The 22,500-nt window shown below is 44.0% G+C and overlaps 2 protein-coding genes across 2 annotated transcripts in view; both read left to right on the top strand.

Moving 5' to 3' along the window:
* Window positions 1-12,960, top strand: part of gramd1bb (GRAM domain containing 1Bb) — a gene marked incomplete at its 5' end in the record, with an annotated part of 130,436 nt that extends 117,476 nt beyond the window's left edge. Inside the window, 9 exons of the mRNA XM_083773705.1 lie at window positions 2,715-2,907; window positions 3,520-3,663; window positions 4,122-4,240; window positions 4,847-4,989; window positions 6,549-6,652; window positions 7,078-7,393; window positions 8,377-8,484; window positions 9,840-9,960; window positions 12,658-12,960. Of these exons, the coding sequence (XP_083629831.1) occupies window positions 2,715-2,907; window positions 3,520-3,663; window positions 4,122-4,240; window positions 4,847-4,989; window positions 6,549-6,652; window positions 7,078-7,393; window positions 8,377-8,484; window positions 9,840-9,960; window positions 12,658-12,747 (1,338 nt within the window). The 3' untranslated portion in view covers window positions 12,748-12,960. The remainder of the gene's footprint in view (window positions 1-2,714; window positions 2,908-3,519; window positions 3,664-4,121; window positions 4,241-4,846; window positions 4,990-6,548; window positions 6,653-7,077; window positions 7,394-8,376; window positions 8,485-9,839; window positions 9,961-12,657) is intronic.
* A 7,913-nt stretch (window positions 12,961-20,873) lies between these two features.
* Window positions 20,874-22,500, top strand: part of LOC310864155 (dapper homolog 3-like) — a 17,570-nt gene continuing 15,943 nt past the window's right edge. Inside the window, exon 1 of the mRNA XM_083772737.1 lies at window positions 20,874-21,332. Within this exon, the coding sequence (XP_083628863.1) occupies window positions 21,081-21,332 (252 nt within the window). The 5' untranslated portion in view covers window positions 20,874-21,080. The remainder of the gene's footprint in view (window positions 21,333-22,500) is intronic.

Raw genomic sequence — 22,500 nt, 5'->3', positions numbered from 1 at the left:
ACAGGCTCAGCTCAGCGAACGACACCACCGCTATACTTGCCAAAGTATCACAGTCAGATGCACGCTCACATTAGTTATTAATACTTAACTTAATTTATAACGTTTTTATCGTGCCAGAAATGGGAACTTCATTTTCAACACACACACACACACACACACACACACACAGACAGTGAGTGGCAGAGGTTAAAAGCAGAGGTGAAATGCACTGCTTGCACAGGAGCTTTCTGAAGGCCTTGAGAATTGATCCATCAATCCCTGACAGACTGTAAATTGCCTCAGAGAGAGACCTCTCTGAGACTATACACTAGTGGGCCTGCATCACTTTTCATGCTGTCGTCCTGACACAGTGGAGCTGTCGTGTGTGTGTGTGTGTGTGTGTGTGTGTGTGTGTGTGTGTGTGTGTGTGTGTGTGTGTGTGTGTGTGTGTGTGTGTGTGCGTGTGCGTGTGCGTGTGCAGCCCTAGTACAAGACCACCTCACCACTCCAGCCCACTCCAACACCAAATGGCTTTTGTTTTTCCCCTATTATTAGCAGCACATAGTCATAGTGGCATGTGGCCTGATGTCACATGAACTGCACACAAATCAGTTCCAAGTCACGGCGCCTGGAGCACAGATCAGAGAGCTCCCTTTGTGGGTCACCATTATTACACAAGCACCCGACCACAGGCCCACATACAAGCTTACGACACGTCGCATGATCGTGATGCGTCGTTTGTAAGCCTGTAGATTGCCTATTTCCAGCTATGTTTTATCCTTAACGTTATTACACTATGTCAGCTGTTTATTTTTTTATTTTATTTTTATTTGTCTTGTCTACCTTGTGAAATGTTATTATTTGATTATTATTCGATAAACTAAATGATCCATTACGTTGCATCGCATTAACATCAAACATATCATCATCATTTTTCGACCGCGGTCGAGATCGTGGATTTCACAATATTTCGACAGACTTCCCGGTCCTATTTAGTCGACTAAGACTAGACTAAGGCTAAACAATTTCAGAAGACTAAATAGGACTAAGACTAAATGGTGTGTTATTCAAAAGACTAAGACTAAATATTTTCCGGCTAAATTAACATTGAATTAAGACTATGGAATTATTTGATTTGCTATGCCAACAACAGAACATTAAATTGTTTATATAAAAAAATACAATACGTGAATGGTGTATTTACTGCACAGCAGGACACAAAGTTTTATAAGTTAACTAAGAGGTGTACCGTTAAAACCATATATACTGCAGTGTGACGTGCCCGCATCCTGCCTGCAGAGTGAGCGCGTGTGTGCGTGCGTGCGTACATGCGTGAGAGTGTGCGTGAGTGCGTACATGCGTATAGGCCACATAATTGTATGATTTGATTATGAGATGTACTGTTACTACTGTAATAATGCTGACGGCTGCAGGGTGGTTTGATTTGGATAGAACCACTAACCTCTTAACCGATGAAGGTTTCTACAGAGCACTAAACATATTCTGTTGTCTACATATGATTTCTCTCTCCTTTGCCTCTCACAAATAGTAGGGAATTATTTGATTTGCTATTTGATGCCATGCCAACAACAGCACACTCAATTGTTTAAAAAATAAATACAATATGTGAATGGTGTATTAACTGCTGTTATTGATATTTGTCTGTCTGCAACGTTGCAACCGGGAGCGATAGATAAGGGCAGAAAATGAGTTGTTCCATAACCGTAAATCAGATTTGGTTTGGTTACGATTTGTCATATTTGCCGGCAGGGCCGCTGGCTAAATCAAATCAGCCTGGGAAACAACTCATTTCTTCCTTCTGGATTTGAACCACACTGCCTCAATACTGCACACCATGAAGTTAATCCATTTCTCTGTCTCCAAATGTAATAAACTGCCCCTGTGCTCACTCCACTAACTCGACCAAATAAACACTAATATGAACAGGCGGAGCTCTGGTATCATCTTCATATTCCGGACCACACATGTTGTCCCTAGGAGGGAATCGGGATACGTGGCATTCCACTATGCAACAAACTGTCAACTCATTCGAATGCCCTTGCATGTGAAAGGCAACAGCTTCGGGAACAAATGACCCATGGGACGTATTCTCACATAATAGAGCACCGAAGTCCTGACGTCACTCACTCGTCCCCTCGATTCCCCTAATTCAGCAGCAGTAACATTAGCGTTTTCTCTCTGTCAGTTGATTCTTCATATCCATATGAGTGAAACGGCCTGGATGATTTGTTTATTTTTCAAACACAGTTCTTATATGAGGCGTTCTAAAATCCCACTATGGGGATTACAATGCAAATAAAAATACATGAACCCGTGGATTTGCGCCCTCTACCGATATTGACGTCAGACTTCGGTGCTCTATAGTCCATGATGTCACTGAACCTAATCTCTCTCTCTCTCTCTCTCTCTCTCTCTCTCTCTCTCTCCCTCTCCCCCAATGTCTGAAAACCCACCTCTTCAGACTCCATCTTAGCCCGTAGCACATGCCGTAGCACTTGCTCTAGCCTCGACGACCTCAACTTATTTAATGTAGATAGCATTTTATGTAGACTTACAGTAGCACTCTATAGTGTATACGCATATTCCACATATGATTCTAGATGACTATTTCCTTTTTTAATTTGATGTATTACCATTTGTTGTTCTTGCCTACTGTACGTAGCTCTGAATTAATGACTAAATCGTAAATCTCAATCTCTCTCTCTCTCTGTCAGTTTGACCTGCCAGAGGAGTTTGCAGACTGCCTTCCAGACGGGGAGCTGCTGTCCTTGCCCCCCCTGGTGGTGGACGTCGGCATCAGCGTGGCGGGTGTCCTGGGCGTGCCCGTCGCCTCGCCCTCGCTGGACTTCAACGACAACGAGGACCTCCCCACCGAGCTCAGCGACTCCTCCGAGACACACGACGAGGGTGAGCGCCTAGTGTTCAGACTCCTCCGAGATAGTGTTGATTTTGTCGACTAAAGCTATGACGAAAAATGTTTGTTGACTACCTTTTTTCACTGACGAAAACTAAATGGCAACTAAATGAAAACTAAGCTATGACATCCAAAACTAACAAATAAAAGCTGGACTGAAATGTTAGGAAGGGACTAGTGGACAAGAGATTACATTTGGTTGCATGCTAAAAATAGCCTGGAAACACTCACCAGTGGGTCTCAAAAGTGTCCTTGAGTGGGTTCCAAATGGCCCCGTTCGTGTGCGTAACTCTGAGAGTGTACAAATTGATTACAGGTCCATTTGCTTCCTTTTGTCAAGGGGACCTTGACCTTTAAAGGTTTAAGTACCACTGCCCACTAAATGGAACAGAACCTTAACTAGTATCATCAGTAGCCCATTGTAGGACAGAAGAAGTCAAGTCAACGTGTGTGTGTGTGTGTGTGTGTGTGTGTGTGTGTGTGTGTGTGTGTGTGTGTGTGTGTGTGTGTGTGTGTGTGTGTGTGTGTGTGTGTGTGTGTGTGTGTGTGTGTGTGTGTGTGTGTGTGTGTGTGTGTGTGTGTGTGTGTGTGTGTGCCCCCTACAGGCGAGGTGCAGGCCTTCCATGATGACCTGGGCGGCAAACAGTACATCAACGAGGTGTACAACTTCAGCGTAGACAAGATGTACGACATCCTCTTCACCGAGTCACAGTTCATGACTGACTTCATGGAGCAGCGGAGATTCAAAGGTCTGTCTGTGTTTCCTCTGGAGATTCCTACTGGAACAGCCGTGAATTATTTCTGTTATCATAAAGGTGCATTCACATCGGACATGATCAAAAATAATAGCAACAACGTGCAGTAATCCTGGTCCCTATACTGCCTCCACGCACGCACGCACGCACGCACGCATGCACGCACAGGCCAGCCGGGGCGCCTGATGGAGGGTAAAGTGTGCCAAAATGCCCACTAACTGGCAAGTAGGTCCGTGCGTGCGTATGTGCGTGAGCGGCCATGACAGGCAGTGGGAGGTGAGCGGGGGAAACCTTTTCTTATTGGCTTTCCACACGTTTGTTTGGTCATATTCCGGTTGTTCATGTCGTTGATTCCTCAGCTAAATTGAAGGCAGAATATACACTCCATTGATATGGCCCTAAGACCTAAGTGTTTGTTCATTGCTGTTTCACTGTATGTGCCTCTTGTTCAGATGTGGTGTACCACCCGTGGAAGAAAGAGGATGCAGGGAACCAGACCAGAAACATCCTGTACACCATCTCTCTGTCCAACCCTCTGGCCCCCAAGACGGCCGCAGTCACAGAGACACAGGTCAATTCAGTGTGTGTGTGTGTGTGTGCGTGTGTGTGTGTGTGTGTGCGTTGTGGAGGGGGTGTTGCACAAGGGGTCCTAATTAAATGTTGAGCTTATGTATGGATTCATGCTTATAAACACACACATGACATGGTTGCAAGTGTGTGCATGCAATAAGCTCCTACTGTAAAGCGCTTTGGATAAAAAGGCTAGATGTTTTTTCCACATAAAAGAATGTATCCTGCATGCTCATGAGCTTTGTTGCATACTGTATCACCCCCTCTGCCCAGTCTGTTCCACTGCACTGTTGAAAAGCAATTATGTAAGCATCGCTTTGTGAGCTTGTAGACCATTGTACTATTTTATGTACTATTCCTGAAAAGGTTTGCGTGATTAAGTTAAATGAAGTTAAGTGTATGTGTACTTTATATAACTTGTTTTCTCGTTCATTGTGTAGTCTAATTAAATGTCTCGGGATAGGGACCATCATCAGACCCAGGATCAGCGGATCAGACTGAAGACTATGTCCTCTGTCTTTGTCATGTGAAAGCGGCATGGTTAATGATTTCAGCATCCTACAGAAACAATCCAGGACTCACAGCCCTCTCCATCTCTGTTCATCAGACGCTGTACCAGGCCAGCCACGAGAGCGAGTGTTACATCGTTGATGCCGAGGTCATCACCCACGACGTGCCGTATCACGACTACTTCTACACCCTGAACCGCTACATGCTCACCAGGGTGGCCAAGAACAAGTGTCGCTTAAGGTGAGCAAACCTAAGTCACTAACCACATGCTACCACATGCTCAGACCACATGTTAGTTCAGTACATTAACTTCCTGGACTCACAACCAATGACTAGAGTTTAACTGTAAGCCACTCCCAAGAGGGCTGATTTCCAGTAGCCTACCCACAGCAGCCAATAGATGCATTAGCTGCCTACAGGGCGGACCTGTAAAGCAGAGTTGATAAAAGTCACTGCGTGAGAGTAATCATTCAGAACTAATGCCTCTACGCTGGGACCAGTGTAGAAGTCAGAACTAATGCCTCTATACGCTGGGACCAGTGTAGAAGTCAGAACTAATGCCTCTATACGCTGGGACCAGTGTAGAAGTCAGAACTAATGTCTCTACGCTGGGACCAGTGTAGAAGTCAGAACTAATGTCTCTACGCTGGGACCAGTGTAGAAGTCAGAACTAATGCCTCTATACGCTGGGACCAGTGTAGAAGTCAGAACTAATGTCTCTACGCTGGGACCAGTGTAGAAGTCAGAACTAATGCCTCTATACGCTGGGACCAGTGTAGAAGTCAGAACTAATGCCTCTACGCTGGGACCAGTGTAGAAGTCAGAACTAATGTCTCTACGCTGGGACCAGTGTAGAAGTCAGAACTAATGTCTCTACGCTGGGACCAGTGTAGAAGTCAGAACTAATGTCTCTACGCTGGGACCAGTGTAGAAGTCAGAACTAATGCCTCTATACGCTGGGACCAGTGTAGAAGTCAGAACTAATGCCTCTACGCTGGGACCAGTGTAGAAGTCAGAACTAATGTCTCTACGCTGGGACCAGTGTAGAAGTCAGAACTAATGTCTCTATGCTGGGACCAGTGTAGAAGTCAGAACTAATGTCTCTACGCTGGGACCAGTGTAGAAGTCAGAACTAATGCCTCTACGCTGGGACCAGTGTAGAAGTCAGAACTAATGTCTCTACGCTGGGACCAGTGTAGAAGTCAGAACGAATGCCTCTACGCTGGGACCAGTGTAGAAGTCAGAACTAATGTCTCTACGCTGGGACCAGTGTAGAAGTCAGATCTAATGTCTCTACGCTGGGACCAGTGTAGAAGTCAGATCTCCATGGGAAATGGTAGATATACTGTTTATGCTCTGCTGCTATCTCTATTATATCCTATTCTATTGCAGGTTTAATATCTAAGCCTAAATATACCTGATACTAACATCAATCACTACGTAGTACGTACTATATATAATTGGATATTAGGACACTTTTCACTGTCTTAATAGCACAATTAATGCTATTCTGGAGCTCTTATGGGCTTCCTTTGCCTTAAGTATACATGAAAACACACGGAATACTAGAAAAATGAACACAAATAGAATGTCCTTTATCGTTCTAAAGTATTTATCTTTCACCCTCGAGATGTATTTAAATACTGTATAAATTCAGAATGACTGGACTGAGTGTCCCCTTTTCCATTTTGGACTTTATATCACTTCTACTTTGGCTCTCTCTTCTGTCACTGACTCCTCTCTCCCTCTCCCTCTCCTCTCTCCCTCTCTCTCCCTCTCTCTCTCCCTCCCTCTCTCAGGGTATCGACTGAGCTGCGGTACAGGAAGCAGCCATGGGGTCTGGTGAAAGGCTTCATTGAGAAGAACTTTTGGAGCGGGGTGGATGAGAACTTCCGCCTTCTTGGTAAGTCAAATCTACTAATCAAATGATTCCCGAGCGCGGCACGGCTGCAGCTCACCGCTCCTTGGCTGCGGCTCACTGCTCCAAGAGATGGGTCAAATGCTGAGAACAAATGTCACTGCGGTAACGTGTGTGACAAATCGTATGACTTTGACTGACCCCAGGTCTCTTACTAAGTGAAACTTCTGTTTGCTTATGTTTTACAAATTGGTTGCAGAGGCGGAAGAATACAAATACTGTATACCCGCGCAGCTGGGGCTTAACACGGAGTGCTCGTTAGCACTTCCGCATTTTGACCACGACCTGTTGGTGGTCAAACCCCCCAAAAAAATGGGGAAGTAGAGCATTCTTCCGGGTCCTTCAAGGGTTGTCCGCTCTCTAGATTGTATATAACTCTATGCTCCATCCTCCCCTCCCTGTCATATCAGAGATGGAGCTGTCCAAGGTGGAGGACATCCTCATAGAGTCGCGCCACCCGTCGCCCAAGGCCAAGGTGGTGAAGAGCTCTCTGCGGAGGAGGAAGAGGTCCACCCTCCCCCACCTGCTCAGCACGCACCTGGACGAGGCCCTCAGCCCCGCCAGTGCCGTCACGGACGCCGAGGTGATCCAGCGGATCAAGCAGGTGGCGGCCGGCTCCACGCAGACCCGCCACCAGAGTCCAGAACACCATCACCACCACCACCCGCTGCCCGGAAGCCTGGCCCTCTACAGCGTCTCCAAGCTGCTGCTCATCATCAGCTTTGTGTGAGTGTTCCTTCCAGCCACGCCACGCACGCACACACACACACACACACACACACACAATATACAAGTAGGTCTGTCACAATTATTACATAATAATCCCCTAATCGCAATTATTGTAAAATAATCTCAATATGTTTTGCATAATCGTCATAATCATTACCATGTTGAAAAGGTTTTATACTATTTAAAAACAGTAGATCTATACAAGCTTGTAGCTTGGCTATTTCCACTATTCAGTATAAAGTTATTCCGCCTGAATGTTGGTTGGTGGAGGAGTCGGTTAGCACCAACTCCATCCACATGGCGTGCACGCAATAACAGTAACATTCACATACAAGACAAGTGTGCGAATGCATATTGCCGTACACATAGGCCTACTGAAATGTACTCGCAGAAACAAACAAGATGTTCGCTGACTCATCCTCATCTCAGTTCTTTAAATGTCTCATCTTGTCAATCCCCTGCTGTTGTAAGCATTTGTTTATGTCGTGTGTGTATTGTGTAACACCCCTCTCTCTGTCTCTGTCTCTTTCTTTCTCTTTGTCTCTCTGTTTTCATTGCCCTCCATAGGATCTGTCTAAGGTATATGCATTCAGTGATCAACTATCCTCTCTCAGAACATACTCGCACCCCAGAGTGTCTTTATTACTAAATGACTCCCGGTACTTCTGGGACTTCGACTAAATCATGACTGACGATCATAGTTGATCTTAAAGTGCTTGTGCAAGCATTTCCATGAGTCTGATGATTCATCGTTCTCCTTCTTCTTAGCTGAAAATGTTTCGTCGACAAACACAAAACTCTGAAACATGTCTTATTCATGCAAAATCAATTACAGTAGTGCCAAACCTCTTTGATATTAGTTTTTTCCCCCTAATACATTGTATGCACCAGATGCACCTCCCCATGTTATAAATAGTCTGAGGAAGAGAGTTTGGCTGTAAACGTTATCTTCCTCTTTTTGCCCTGTGTCCTCCTTCCAGCCTGGTGTTGCTGGTGTTTCTCAACATGATGCTGTTCTACAAGCTGTGGATGCTGGAGTATTCTGCTCAGTCCCTCACCACCTGGAAGAGTCTGAGGCTGCATGAAAGGTTAAACACTCATACTATATCGTCAGGTGGAATGTCCATTTGTATTTTTTTATTATTATTATTATTATTATATAACAATAGTAAAATAGTGAAAATAGTCACAACGTGAGCTTGTAGATTGGCTATTTTCACTACTTGGGTTCCCCAATTAATTTTCCTCAAGGGCCATATTTTGACTAGGGTGCCAGGCTGGGGTCCGAGTCCGCACGCGCAAGGTCGAGGTCAGGGCAAGACCCCATTTGAAAAGGATGCCCAGTTTGACATGCATAGGCTACTGACCCACATTTATATCTGGGACCCCCCACCCCCCCCAATTCTTCCAGGGGCCACAAGGGGGCGCTATTGGGGATACCCTGTATTCAGGAACGGGATTAAAATACATGATGAACATTTGAAAGAGCAATGGTATCAGCTTTAGTTTTGTTGGTTTATGGCCCATTAAAATCATATAACATGAAACACAATACATCATGAATAAAAAAAACACCCAAATACTATGAAAATGACAAGAATTTTCATAGTATATAGTAATTACAAATTACAAGAGACACATATACCAGAGTGTATACCAGAGTTTCTGTATAATTGAAAACAAAGACCGATTCTAATCATGAGGCAGCACAATTAGTGGTGTTCAGTGACCCAAGTCGCAGGGGAAAATATGGATTATACTATTAGCATCCCCGCATTGACAAACTGGCTGCTTGTGGGCATGTTGACTAGTGTGGTGATGACGGTCAGTGTGTGCTTCACTTATACCAGTGGTTTTCAACTAGTGGTCCTTGGGGAGGTTCCAGGTGGTCCCCAGCTAAAAACACTGGCAGTGGCAGAAGAATGTATTTATTAATACCTGGCAGTGTGTTAATTCTTATATATAAGATGACATTGTTTTCATACATCATTGCGTAAAGAAATTGTCAGCCCTGATTAGCACTTATTTTGGATCAACAGGGTTAAAATTTTAAAAGCCATTTTCTCTCACCCTGGCCACCTATTATAAGAGTCTGTCTGAGTCAAACTGCGACCGCATGCGCGCACACACACACACACACACAGTCACACACACACACACACACACAGTCACACACACACACAAACACACACACACACACACCATATGGCTGTTGACAAATGTGTCAGGAAAATACCTCTGCGTATATAATTGCCCCTGAACGATTCTGGACTTACTGAAACAATTTACCAAACAGTTGTTGGCAAGATGGTTGTCATGCTTCAACAGTCTCGCACAGTTGTTGATAATGATTTTGTGTGTGTGTGTGTGCGTGCGTGTGTGCGTGCGTGTGTGTGCGTGTGTGTGTGTGTGTGTGTGTGTGTGTGTGTGTGTGTGTTGCCAGTAAACTGCCGCAGACACAGTTGGAGTGGGCCCAGCTGCTGGAGTCACAGCAGCGATACCATGACGCTGAGCTCCATAAGTGGAGAGAGGTTATCAAGTCGTCTGTGGTTTTACTGGACCAGGTACAGAGTCACAACCGCACACAAGTACTAGTCCTTGGTTTTACTGGACCAGGTACAGAGTCACAACCGCTAAGTACTAGTCCTTGGTTTTACTGGACCAGGTACAGAGTCACAACCGCTAAGTACTAGTCCTTGGTTTTACTGGACCAGGTACAGAGTCACAACCGTACTAGTCCTTGGTAGTCTTTTAAAGATGGAGTGCTGTGATTTTTCCCCCCCTAAAACATAAGCATGTAACGATACACTCAACTCACGATACGTATCACGATATAAGGTTCACGATACGATTTTTCACAATATTTTCAACACAATTATTTTCCAATTTATTAATTTTTTCAGCGCCACCTGGTGGTCACCAGTTTAGGCTTTGGTTGCCAATTCGCCCATTATAAAAAAAGAAAGAAATTGTAATTCTATTATGCATGTAATGTGCATGTCATCACCTGTACACCAGATTAGAGGAATTTTCTAAATATGGATAAAAGAAAAAGGGAGCACGTCTTGTCGCCCGTGGCATCCGGTCCATAATTGGCAATAAAACGTCTTGTCGTTTATGGCCCTTAAACTGTTTAATGATTTATCTTCCCCCCCAAGCTTTTTTCACAAATATTATTTAACTACATAGCAAACATAATTGCCTTCCTTGATGTATTAATGAGCATCAATTAACGACCATCACCTGGGCACAGTCAGACACATACAGCTCCGCTCTGCAGGCCTCTACTACTGAAAGTGACTGCATGGAGTCTGTCTCATTTCTCTCCAAAAGTATGTGAATATGATGGAATATGATTACAGCTCCCAATTCCTATCACACACTAGCCCCCCCTAAAAGAACTATACATATCGTCGGGATATTATAGCGATATATCGCGATATACGATATATCGCTACATGCCTACTAAAATATGATCATTCAGGTACTATGATTACACTAGGAGGAAGATTTATTAAAAAAAGAAAAACATGTACAGAAAATTCAAATTATGTTTTTATGTGGCCACACCCACCGGTTAATTAAGTATAAGTAAGTATAAGTATTTTTACCGTAGCACCACCCACCTGAACTTCCTTGCCCACAGCTGTTGTTGTATGATAATGGGAGGGGTTAGGGTTATGATGTCACTAAAGTGGTGTATTTTGATTAGACCTTTTGACTCAAAGGCTTTCAACTTTCAGGAAGAAACCAAAATCAGACCAGTCTGAAGTGAGTGGTGCTGTACTACTGTACTGTACCGTACAAGCCTTCCTCCTTGGCCTGTGTGTGTGTGTGTGTGTGTGTGTGTGTGTGTGTGTGTGTGTGTGTGTGTGTGTGTGTGTGTGTGTGTGTGTGTGTGTGTGTGTGTGTGTGTATTTCCGTACTCGGACAGACAGACAGACAGACACAGCCAGCCAGGGACACACATAGCTGTCTATAGGAGTGGCTACTGGCTAGCACCACTCACACATACACAGGGAAGACAAATTTGAATATTCTAACCACACCTGGGGGTCTAATTAGAGTAATGTTAGACATTAGACACAGAAAGATCACTGCACTACATCTTTAACCCGGGGGCGGGAACCCCTTTTGGTGTTAGCATTATGTTATGCTTTAGCTATTGAAAAATAGCAGATCTACACCGAGTGTGCAGTGCCACCGAGTGGCACGCTACGAGCTTGTAGGTCTGCTATTTTTTTTAAATCGAAGAACGACTGACAGAAAACTTTAATTAATTAATGGGTTAATGCAACAGCAGCAGCAGTCACAAACACGACTGTGTTTGGGCCTGTTGGTCTTTGTCAGCATATGTACCGCCTTGGCGGTAGTGTCCTTTATTACGTAGCTTCATCCATTATGTAAGTCACATCGTTGGCTTGGAATCTAAGTTCAAAGGCTACAGTTCCTGTGTTGAGCGTGACGAACCTCGATGTGACAGAGTCACAACTACACACTGTATTGTTAAGTATGCTGTTCACAATACAAGGGATTCACTTTGGCACGACGTTCAGTGTTTAATGCATTTACTACTTATTTACCATACTGGATTTTCAGACAAACAGACACTTACATTATTATAATCAATTGGAGTGGCATAGTCCCAATGCAGACAGTAGTAATAAGGTTACTGCTCCTATTAATAGCTTTTTATTTTTGGTTTGTTTGTTTACAATTATTATTTTAACTTAAACGCATAATGTGACTTTGACTTTGAATATCCACAATACATTTAGCATGTTGGATAGCCTAGTCAAGTGAAATTAACTGAATCCAAGAGGCTTCCTTGAAAATCTAACAAACCACAGGAGATTTGTCAGAAGCAATATTGAGCATTCGTTGAATGTGTAGTAGTGAAACAGGGAGACTGTCTCAAGAGGCTACAGAGATAATCACGCAAAGACCAGCAGAATGCTGATCTTGGCAGTAAAGGCTTAGGAACTGATGTATTTTTTCCTTGCCTTTTGTTGGCTCTTACTTCATACTACTTAATACATACAGGTTATCGTAAGGGGCATTATTTAGTTATCGTAAGGGGCATTATTTCCCCCAGAGAGTGAGTAGGCTGCACTCAGCCTCATTCACACAGAAGGGTCTATTGCAAAAGGTCTACGATTGTATCAAAAGGTCTGTGATTTTATCAGCAATCCCTCCATTCCATTCCTTTCACTATTCATTCCACAACTTAATTCATAATTTTGTTCTGTACGTTATCTCAGATGAAGGACTCTTTGCTGAACCTGCAGCGGGGCATCGGTTTACGGGACTACAGCACAGAGGCCGAGGAGAAACGAAGTCGCTACCACTGACACGTCGCCCACTAGGCCACGAGGGCATGCCGTGCAATATAGGACCTGTTGTGTTCGTGTACCAGACTGTATGCAGACAACAGCCAGGGAGAGGAGAACAGGAGGAGAGGGGGGAGATGATGAGTCCAGCTGTGAGCTAGCTGGCCCAGTACGAAAAACAAGCTACACCAAGCGGGCAGGGACCGTGGCGACCCCCCACCCCAACCACCCCACCCCCCCTTACCTCCACAGGGTTCACAGAGGTTGCAACCCAGCCGGCCTGGAGGGGGTTAACCGTGGACAGGAATAGCCCCCCTATTACAGACAAGAAGTGAGGTGTGTGTCGTCGTCGTCGTCGTCCCCCCCCCCCCAGCGGCACTGAGGCATTGTGGGAAGGTGCTCGGCTGCCGCACCTTGACCACACACACACACTCACGTCACGCACACACTCACGCTAGCACCGTCGATGGGGTTCCTTCTTCTTTCTGTAGTTTCTGGGATGTTTTGTATTTTGTTTCCTCTCTCTCACCCCACCAGGGACAACACTCTGTCGTTAAGCCATGATGTCGTTCGTTACCCTAAGTTAGTGTCCCGCGTTTTCAGTCCTCGTCTGTGCGTGTCAAAGAAGAAGAAGAGGAACAGAACAAGAGGCTAGATAGTCAAAGAAAAGAAAGGCGTTCCTTTCCTGTCTCACAGGATTCAGACACTCTCGACTGTTCCAAACCAACCGTCTCCCCTAGAGGTCTTCACTGCAGTGTCCCCTTTTTGAACTGTAATGTGTCGTCGGTGACTGCTAAGTCTCTGCTGCCTTGTTGTATAACCTGTCCGTGTACGGTCTGTCTCGGGGCTGGTCCCCCTGCAGAACCTATGTGGGCAGGGAGATGATGTGTTAAATGTTATTTATATCAGGGCGTGTGCTCCAAGTCTGGACGACGGTACCTCTCCTGGTAGAGTGCTGTATTAAAGGCTGAGTTCCTCCTGCAGCCAGCCAGCCCGGCCTGGACGGTTTCAAATACGACCCAAAGCCCTGTCTGTGCTGCATGTCATCCCCTCTCTCTCCCTTTCTCTCCTGCCGTTCATTCCTGTCTCTCTACTCGCGGTCACTGTCAAATATAAAGCAGAAGAGGCTTTATAAAGTATTTATATTAATATTTACCTAGACCACTGTTTCCCAAACACTGGGTTGTGGGTTTGTGGGTCGCGGACACATTATTATGGATCCCTATATATTTTTTTGTTTCCTGAAAAATCTAAGAAATTCCATAAATTAGAAAACAAATGATTAAGTAGCAGTGAAAATGGCCGATCTACAAGCTCCCAACGCTGCGCGAAGCGACGCGCAGTGAGCTTGTAGATCTGCTATTGTCACTAGTTTGGCTCCCAGGCAAACATCTCTCAACAACTCTCTTTTGGGTCACAGGCTAAACGGTTTGGGAACCACTGGCCTAGACTGTGCTCTGGTGTAGTAGAATCTGAGGATATTGAAGGGGCGTACGGTATGGAGAGACACTGTATGTTGTTGTTTTGCTCCCTCCAGACATGCCATAATAAGCAAAGACACAGGAAGCTGTTTGAACAACGCACGTTATGAGGAGGCATGATATATCAAGACCCATCATGCAATTCACCGGAATTCAGTTTCACCGTCATCGTGTTAACGCAACAGCAATTTGCAGGTATCAATTCTACAATAATTATTGCTGGTATTTCGGCATTTGTTTTCTTTCTTTTACACTCACAGTGTTAAATCTCTTATATTGCACATTTTCTGTACCTGAAAACCTTTTCAAGAGATGAGAATGTATTTTGGCTGGGAAAGCAAAGATCCCTAGTGGAAAGAAAGGGGTACTGCAACCGGACGAGTATAGGAGACCCATGTTCTTGCGTGTTTTATTACTTAAGTAAACTGTGACTGTGTCTCTTCAGAAATGTTTCACGTTAGAAAGAAATCTATGAATATATTTGAAATATATATAAGTGCATATTTCATTATTTAAAATATATTTCCAAATATATAAACTTATATTTATTGTTAATTTATGTATATATATGTATATATATATATATATATATATATATATATATATATGAAAGGTTATCAGAGCTCTAGACTGGTTAAAGACAAAAAGTGTTCTAAACCTGTGAAACGCATGCCAGATATGTCTGTGACATGTCTAGTGTGCATGAATGAGTGTGTTTTGCGCGAGTGTATTCGCGCATGTGCATGCGTGTATGCGTGCAAGTGTGCGAGTGTGTGTCTGCGTGTGGGTGTGTGTGTGTGCGTGTGCGTGTGTGTGTGTGCGTGCGTGCGTGTGTGTGCGTGCGTGCGTGCGTGCGTGCGTGCGTGCTTTCATGTGTGAAGTGGGAAGTTTTTAGCATTCCACAATTGCTCAATATTTCATTTCTGGCACACGTAGCCAAACTGCCTTTGTTTTTAAGCCCCAGTGTTTGGATGCAGCCCCGTGTTGGACCCAACAGGCTAGTTTACAATCGGAAGAGTTTCATATCCAAAATGAGCTATCTGCCATTTGAATAAATTCAGACCTGAAAACGGACGGATAATACATTACTCATGTCCTCACCTGACAAAATGACAATTAATGATTAATAATGGGACCCAATGCATTTTACTTCTATGGACTACTGAACCGGAGTAATTATTCCTTTCCCCTCAAATGGCTATAGCATTTTTAGATTAATTCTTCCAACTCCCCAACGCCATCCCAGCCACTCAACTCATGAAAAACTGTGATCATTCCCAAATGCTACTCTTCCTTTCCCCTTTCAAGTGTATGCTGGATGCAACAAAAGCATGAGTATCAACTGTTACACATAATCTAAAATGTAACCAAAAAGAGAGGAACTAGACACGTTCCTTCTCAAGATGTTATGCTAGATTTTAAATAAAGTATTTGTCACAGGTGTGGATGAAGTGCCGCAAAGCAGCATCTCTTTAGAATTATCGTCAACATGATGCTGAGGGCAGAGAGAGAGAGAGAGACTTGGTGTTGTGAGAGTAATGCACTTTATGGACCATTCATACAGAAATAGAATAGAACGAAATGACAACACTACAGACTGGAGGTTTAGAAACAAACATTTTCTGAATTTCTTTTAGTATAATATTGTCATACTTAATCAGTATACTCCAAAGGATTTGGAACTTGCTGTGTCATTGACGATTGTTTGTATTGAGGTTTTCCGAGTTAAAAACTGTAAAAGAATTCCACAAGGTGCAGTGAAACTGTCGTCGTGCACGTGTTATAAAAAAAAACAGAGTGACTGTTGCTCTCTCCGTATATTTCAGGTTAAGGCAGGAGGACGTTGCTTGGGTGAGGGCAGTGGCTGTTTCCACAAAAGTGTGCCAGTGTGTTACTGAGGGAGGTCTAGACTCTAGAGACAGAAAAGGCATACTTTTGGCGGGGGGAGCCTCTGCTGTGTGTGTGTGTGTGTGTGTGTGTGTGTGTGTGTGTGTGTGTGTGTGTGTGTGTGTGTGTGTGTGTGTGTGTGTGTGTGTGTGTGTGTGTGTGTGTGTGTGTGTGTGTGTGTGTGTGTGTGTGTGTGTGTGTGTGTGTGTGTGTGTGTGTGTGTGTGTGTGTGTGTGTGTGTGTGTGTGTGTGTGTGTGTGTGTGTGTGTGTGTAAAATCTGAAGATCTGGAGTTGAAGTGCTTGGAAAATGTTTCTGTTTTATAGAAATCACTTTCACAATCAGGCTAGGCGACACTGAAATTATGCTTCGTATATATGGGATTGTATTTCATATATATACAGTATATAAAATGTGATTGAAATGCTTTAAGAGTTTTGTTTTTGAAAATTGTATGTTTGTTTGCTGTTTTGGACGGAAATTGCTTTGATTGCTATGGATTTAAAACGTAGGCGATAGGACCATTCTCAGATTTCTCACTTTGAAAAAACGAAGATCAACTCAGTTGGTGAATCATTTTAGGGGAATCATGTTGTTCATTCCAGTTGGTTGTACCTCACGTTAGAATCAGCCCCCAATCTGGCTTTCATGCCACACTGTTTTATTTTCTTAATTTGTTTTTGTTTTGTTGTAATTCCGAAGCCAATTTCTATCTATTTATTCATCATGTCATCGTAAAGCCTATGCATACATTTGTAACCGTGAGCGATTGTTATTATTATAGGTTACTGTCTATATAAGGGCCAAGCAAACCTCATTATGAAAGGCATTAACGGATCTATCTCTGCAGTGATATGCAGTAACGTATCACACTTAAGTTCACAATCACATCATTTCCTACTGCTTTTCTGATGATCCCAAATGTACATTAGGATTTGTTATGCATTGTTTTTGTTTTATTCCTTCTTCAATCTTCCATTTCTAGAGTGGACCCACACAGATATTGGTGTTATGTGTATTATTGTACGATTTCTATCCTTTTCAACGCATGATATCTGAACCCAATTTTGTCATCATAGACAAGTACAGAATCGTGCTCTTTACTGAACGCATTAATTGGCAATGGGTTGGTTTGCTGCCTGTCACAGATGAAGTAAGGTGACAACCTTGCATGTACAATTCACTACTAACCCTCTTGGTGAAGACATGATAAAATTGCTCAGACACTCAAACACACACACACACACACACACACACACACACACACACATACACATACACCCCTGCCGAGAAGTGACTACTGATCAAATGCATAGCAAATGCTCTTTGTGTGTCTTGACAAAATACGTCCTGGTGTAGCAATGTTCTATTGTATACGTTTATTCCCCCCCCCCCCCCCCCTTCTTTTTTATCTGTTTTGATCTTTAGACAGACTTTTAGTGACATTTATACCTGAAATATATACTGCAAGTATATGTTATGTCTATCTACAGTGTACACACTGATAAAATAATTCAGCCTGCGCTGCGCGTGGGTTTTGGGTCATTGAGGACTTTGCCTAATAGAGACTGAGGTGAAAATTGGCTTTCTGGTTCATGTGAAGTAGAGGCGGGAAGTATGAATAAAGAAAAGTATTGGAACAAACTGGTTTTGTGATTTTATACATTGTTATTTTGTATACATTGGCCTGAACAGGGCTGGACGATATCAATGTTGTGATATGCGACTAGATATACAGTAGTCTGGGATATGGGGATATTGTGATATGACATAATTGTTGTCCTTTCCTGGTTTTACTCACTTAAGCCCAATTTTAGTGGGCCAGGCACGTAATGCGTAGGCATCCTATTGTTTATGTTGGTTATATTATTCTTCAGACACTTTTTGCAGTTCTGGCTCAACCGTGCAGTATAATTTATTGTCTCCACCAGGCCGAAGGCATGGGGAGAGAGTATGTTTTGCACACAGAAGGAGGCTGGGGGAGGTGATAGAGGGAGTATATACCCTGTACAGGTATTGCAGCCAATGGGAGCCTGGACATGGACGCACCTGCAGCCAGTAAGGCAATCAACAGAAGCTTTTAAATAGCCGACGCCCAAGCTGCCTCGTGAGTCAGTTTGGACCATAGACTGTAAAAAAATATGGACAAAGGCAAAGCGTTCTCCGGGTCTGATATGGACGTAAAATGAAGCCTGTCAGTCCTTGAATTGTAAATCGTCATCTTTCAAGGCGTAAGAAGAAATGGCACCCTTTTCACATTGGCCTATTATAGCGCCACCAGGAGTACACAACCTGGTGGAGACCTGTGGCCTGAGGGCCACTTTACCTAGTTTATTTTATTTTTGCGAAACTCTGCAATATAGTGAGGGCCATGCCAAACTGTGAAGACACAAAACTCATATCTCATGTTTGACCTACAGAGGAGGAGGGGAGTCGGGGACTCAGGGGAGACATGTCAAACCTTCAGTCGAGGTGTGTGTTCTTGTCCTTCCTGTGTTGGAAGAAGAGAAACGGAAGCTCTTTGCAGAAAGCTTTGATTTATTATTGATTTTATTTTAAAGGGATAACAGACAGGTGGTGTAATCCGATCCTACACCTTCAAGGTTCCATGATGTGACTGATGGGTGCAATGCTTTATTGATTCCACTAATAACTGCATATCCACCTCAGTTTTAAAGGGTCACGCTGTACCATTGATTGGCTGGTTGGCCCAACAACGGACAAGCCGACTACATCCCATAGAACAGGTCAGCTCCATATATGGAGATCTTAAGGGTTAGATGCCCCCCGATATTCATTTCGATGGAAGTTGCTCAGTGGCGTTTTGAAGCACCCTGCCGGAAGTACAATTATAACTCAATCAATGGCTCGAGTTAGCGGAAGTTCCACCTCCATGAAAGTGCTGCAGTTCCTCTTTTCGCCAGTAGGTAGTGACAGCTTCAACGTTGGATATCCTTACTGGGGGCTTGGTTAGATGAGGTCAGTGTCGTGATCTTCATATATAGAGATGACCATATATGGTGGCGTGACGTGTCATGATCGGGGTGATGTCACGAGGCGTGACCATATGGAGGCGCGATGTCATGTCACAAGAAGTGACCATATATGGAGGCAGGGCTTAAAGTTCTCAGTCCTGGGGACGGATTTCAGTCCTGAGGATTTCATAGGGGTCATTTAATGAGATCAGTGCAGATGTGCAAAAAATCTTTTTCAGTCTTGGGATTTGTTTTGGCTTTAAGCCCTGTGGAGGTGTGATGTCATGTCATGAGGCGTGACCATATATGCAGTGGAAATGCATGTTTTCATAGTAAATGCGACCTTTGGTCGCATGTCTGATGATCATGTTTTAGGTGGGGGGGGGGGATCACGGCACCTAAGTACTGATTTTACAGCACTATATGTTGATTCACATCACTGTGATGTGAATCACATACTGACAGAAGGCACTGATCAGCTCATTGGCGTTCAGAGTATTGCTGAAGTACAAGATGCCAGGAGCAGCAGGAGGAGTGTGTGGGGGTCAAGCCATGAACCTTCCATGAGCTCACAACGCGCTGCATGTGGACGCAACACCTGGAGCTTGTATATCCACGGCTTGCCAAGCCGTGTGTATCCACGGATATCCCAAGCCGTGTATATCCACGGATATCCCATGCTGTATATCCACGGATGTCCCAAGCCGTGTATATCCACGGATATCCCAAGCCGTTTATATCCACGGCTTCCGTGACAATTACCTAAACATGAGAGAGATGTGCCATATGCGCACGCACGATTATTCCGTTCACACCTCTTTCTCTCTCTCTCTCTCTCTCTCTGCACCCTCTCTCTCTCTCTCTCTCTCTCTCTCCTCACATGACCATGACCATGAAATGGAAAGCAAAACACAGCACGATATAGTTTCACATGCGGCTATGCACACACCACGCATAGACTTGTTGGTGTAGGCTACTGCGCAATGGCATTTGGCCTGGGTCCTTATTGGTAGGTTAGGATAAACACAGTTTATCTGTAGCGGTCCAATTAACCTATTGTTCAAGCTTCACACTCCAATACAAATGAAACTATTTGAATAATAGACAAAGAAAGACATGTGGATGGTTTTTTTTTACATTTGGGTTTTTATGTATAGGCCTAGGCCTATATTTTCGTCAAATATCCAATCAATTTAATTTAGCAATATATACATCACAGGTCACAGCCAGCAGGTATCCTACAAAGCTATCCTAATAAACTGCAAGCGATCAGGTATTCAAATTAGTAAATTACATACAATCCCAACATTGTGTTGTATTGCATAATTCCCTCAAAACAAAAACAAGTCCTCAGGGGACTTGTTTTCCTTCCACCCTGCCCCTGCCCTGCATGTCATTGGAAATTGCTACTGAATTTAGGAATCTCTGTCAATTGACACGTCAACCTGTCTTTCAGCTCTTCTTATTTCATGGTTTTCCATTTAAAAAAAGCCCCTCCATTCATCGGTCCTCAACCAATATTCATCTTTATACAAAACGTGCCCCATTCATTCATTCATTGGCCCGAGAATTAAAGGGTGGGGTCCATGCGTAAATATAATGAATTAAGGGGGGATGGGACGGGTCTCACGACCCCTCCTCATGCCCAATGAAAGCGAAGGTTTAATTTGCAAGGGGCGGATGAATTTCTCTTCGCAGATGAGTAAGCCATGGGACCGAGGCTAGGATGAAATCCACTTACTTTCGTCGTGGACGCTCACTGAGGGGGCGGGGCGCTGCTCTTGTGTTTGACAGCTGCAAGATAGAAAATGTATAGTGCATAGTCTGAGGGAAAGCAACCACGCTGCTCAATGGCAACCGCCCGCACCAAGAACACAAGAAACGGGATCCACCATGGCTTATGTCTAGAGCTTCAGGATGCTGAACTGAACAACAGAAATTAGTGCTGATTTAGGATATCCACAGACAGTCCAAAAACGCCAATTCGTGCTTTCTTTCTTCTTTTTTTTGCAATGATGCACCGCGCGTTCTCGTTCCCAATGACCGTGGAGCGCAGTCGGACCAAGGAGCGCCTGGAGGCGAGTCTAGCCGGACTGTGCGAGCTGGAGCTCCGCAAGCAGAGGCAGGAGTGCCTGGTCCTCGGGGCGCTGTCTCTGGGGGAGCCCGTGGAGGAGGTGGACCCACGGGACGAGGCTGCGAGGAGCAGCGAGCTGGCCTGTTTCAGTAGCTGGGGCCAGGAAAACTTGACATTGAGACGTCAGCTGGTAAGAATAAGTTGTAGTATGAGTTGAGTTTTAATAGTTACTTACTTTGTTTTACAGTTGGATAGCCTACTGACGGCTCTATGTTGTTTGACCAACAACAACAATAGTAATAATAGGATACGGCTATCACTCAAATAAGAATCCGTTTGGCCGTTTCCCTGGCTTGCCTCGTCCAATTAAATTACCATGAGCATCTTAGAATACAACGAGGTCTCAATGTCTCATTTGTTATAATCTTGACCGCTGGGAGGGACACTTGGTGTGGGTGCGCCTTTTGTGTAGTGGCGACCCTTCTCTGCAAGAAAAGTTACTTAAGTTGATTAATAGGTAGCCTGCCCTGTGTCTTTCTCTTTCTCAAAGGATGTAATCTGTAGCCATCGCTCGGGGCCTCGGGCTGAGATTTATCTATGCCTGGGGGTAAGTAACGAAATCAGGGGGTGGAGCACCCGCCGTTTGTGTATAGGGTCTAAGCCACCATGCATTTAATGGCCCATTGTTCCTTGGTCATGGGCTTCTATGGGGTTTTTACTACTCCAACAACCTCTTCTTATTTGATGCTCTCATGAGATCATAAATAAATGAAACATTCGTTTTGATGACTATGGCTTTTAGCTTAAACATGTCATGTCATTTTAATTAGGCTAAAGCTTGTGCAGCATAATTGATGGTTCAGTAAAGGCTACTTACTGTCTGTGTAGTTGTAACAACCGACTATACTATAGTAAGTGCATGTGCTGCCAAGTGCCAACTGCCAAGATCCACCGTGAAAGCGAGGTCAGACCAGAGATAGATTCCTTATAGGACTACTTAGTAGGTGTGTTTTTGTCAGATGATTGATATCATAATTAATCCCCATGAAGGAACTTCTGAAACCAAGAGCATCGGTTCAGTGACATGATCACAGCTATCCCACAAGAAACATTTACGCGTGAGTGCTTTAAGCCTATAGGCTATACAGACTATTCAAACGTATTATTTTCTTATAATGGTGAGCGTGGTGATGGGGGGGCGTATATTATTTTCTACAGTCTGTATAGCTTTCTCTTGATTGTAAACTCTGCTTTATTACTGCCATGTAATGGCCTAATAAGTGCATTTCAATGATGCCTATTTTAGACTGTGCTCTATAGAAACCTGCATGGCGTGTATGCATGGTCACACTGTGGCT

The sequence above is a fragment of the Protomyctophum parallelum genome, assembly GCF_964188405.1.
Source record: "Protomyctophum parallelum genome assembly, chromosome: 9".
Classification (NCBI taxonomy): Eukaryota; Metazoa; Chordata; class Actinopteri; order Myctophiformes; family Myctophidae; genus Protomyctophum; species Protomyctophum parallelum.
Note: the sequence above shows the minus strand (reverse complement) of the source record. Positions and strands in the feature narration are given on the sequence as shown.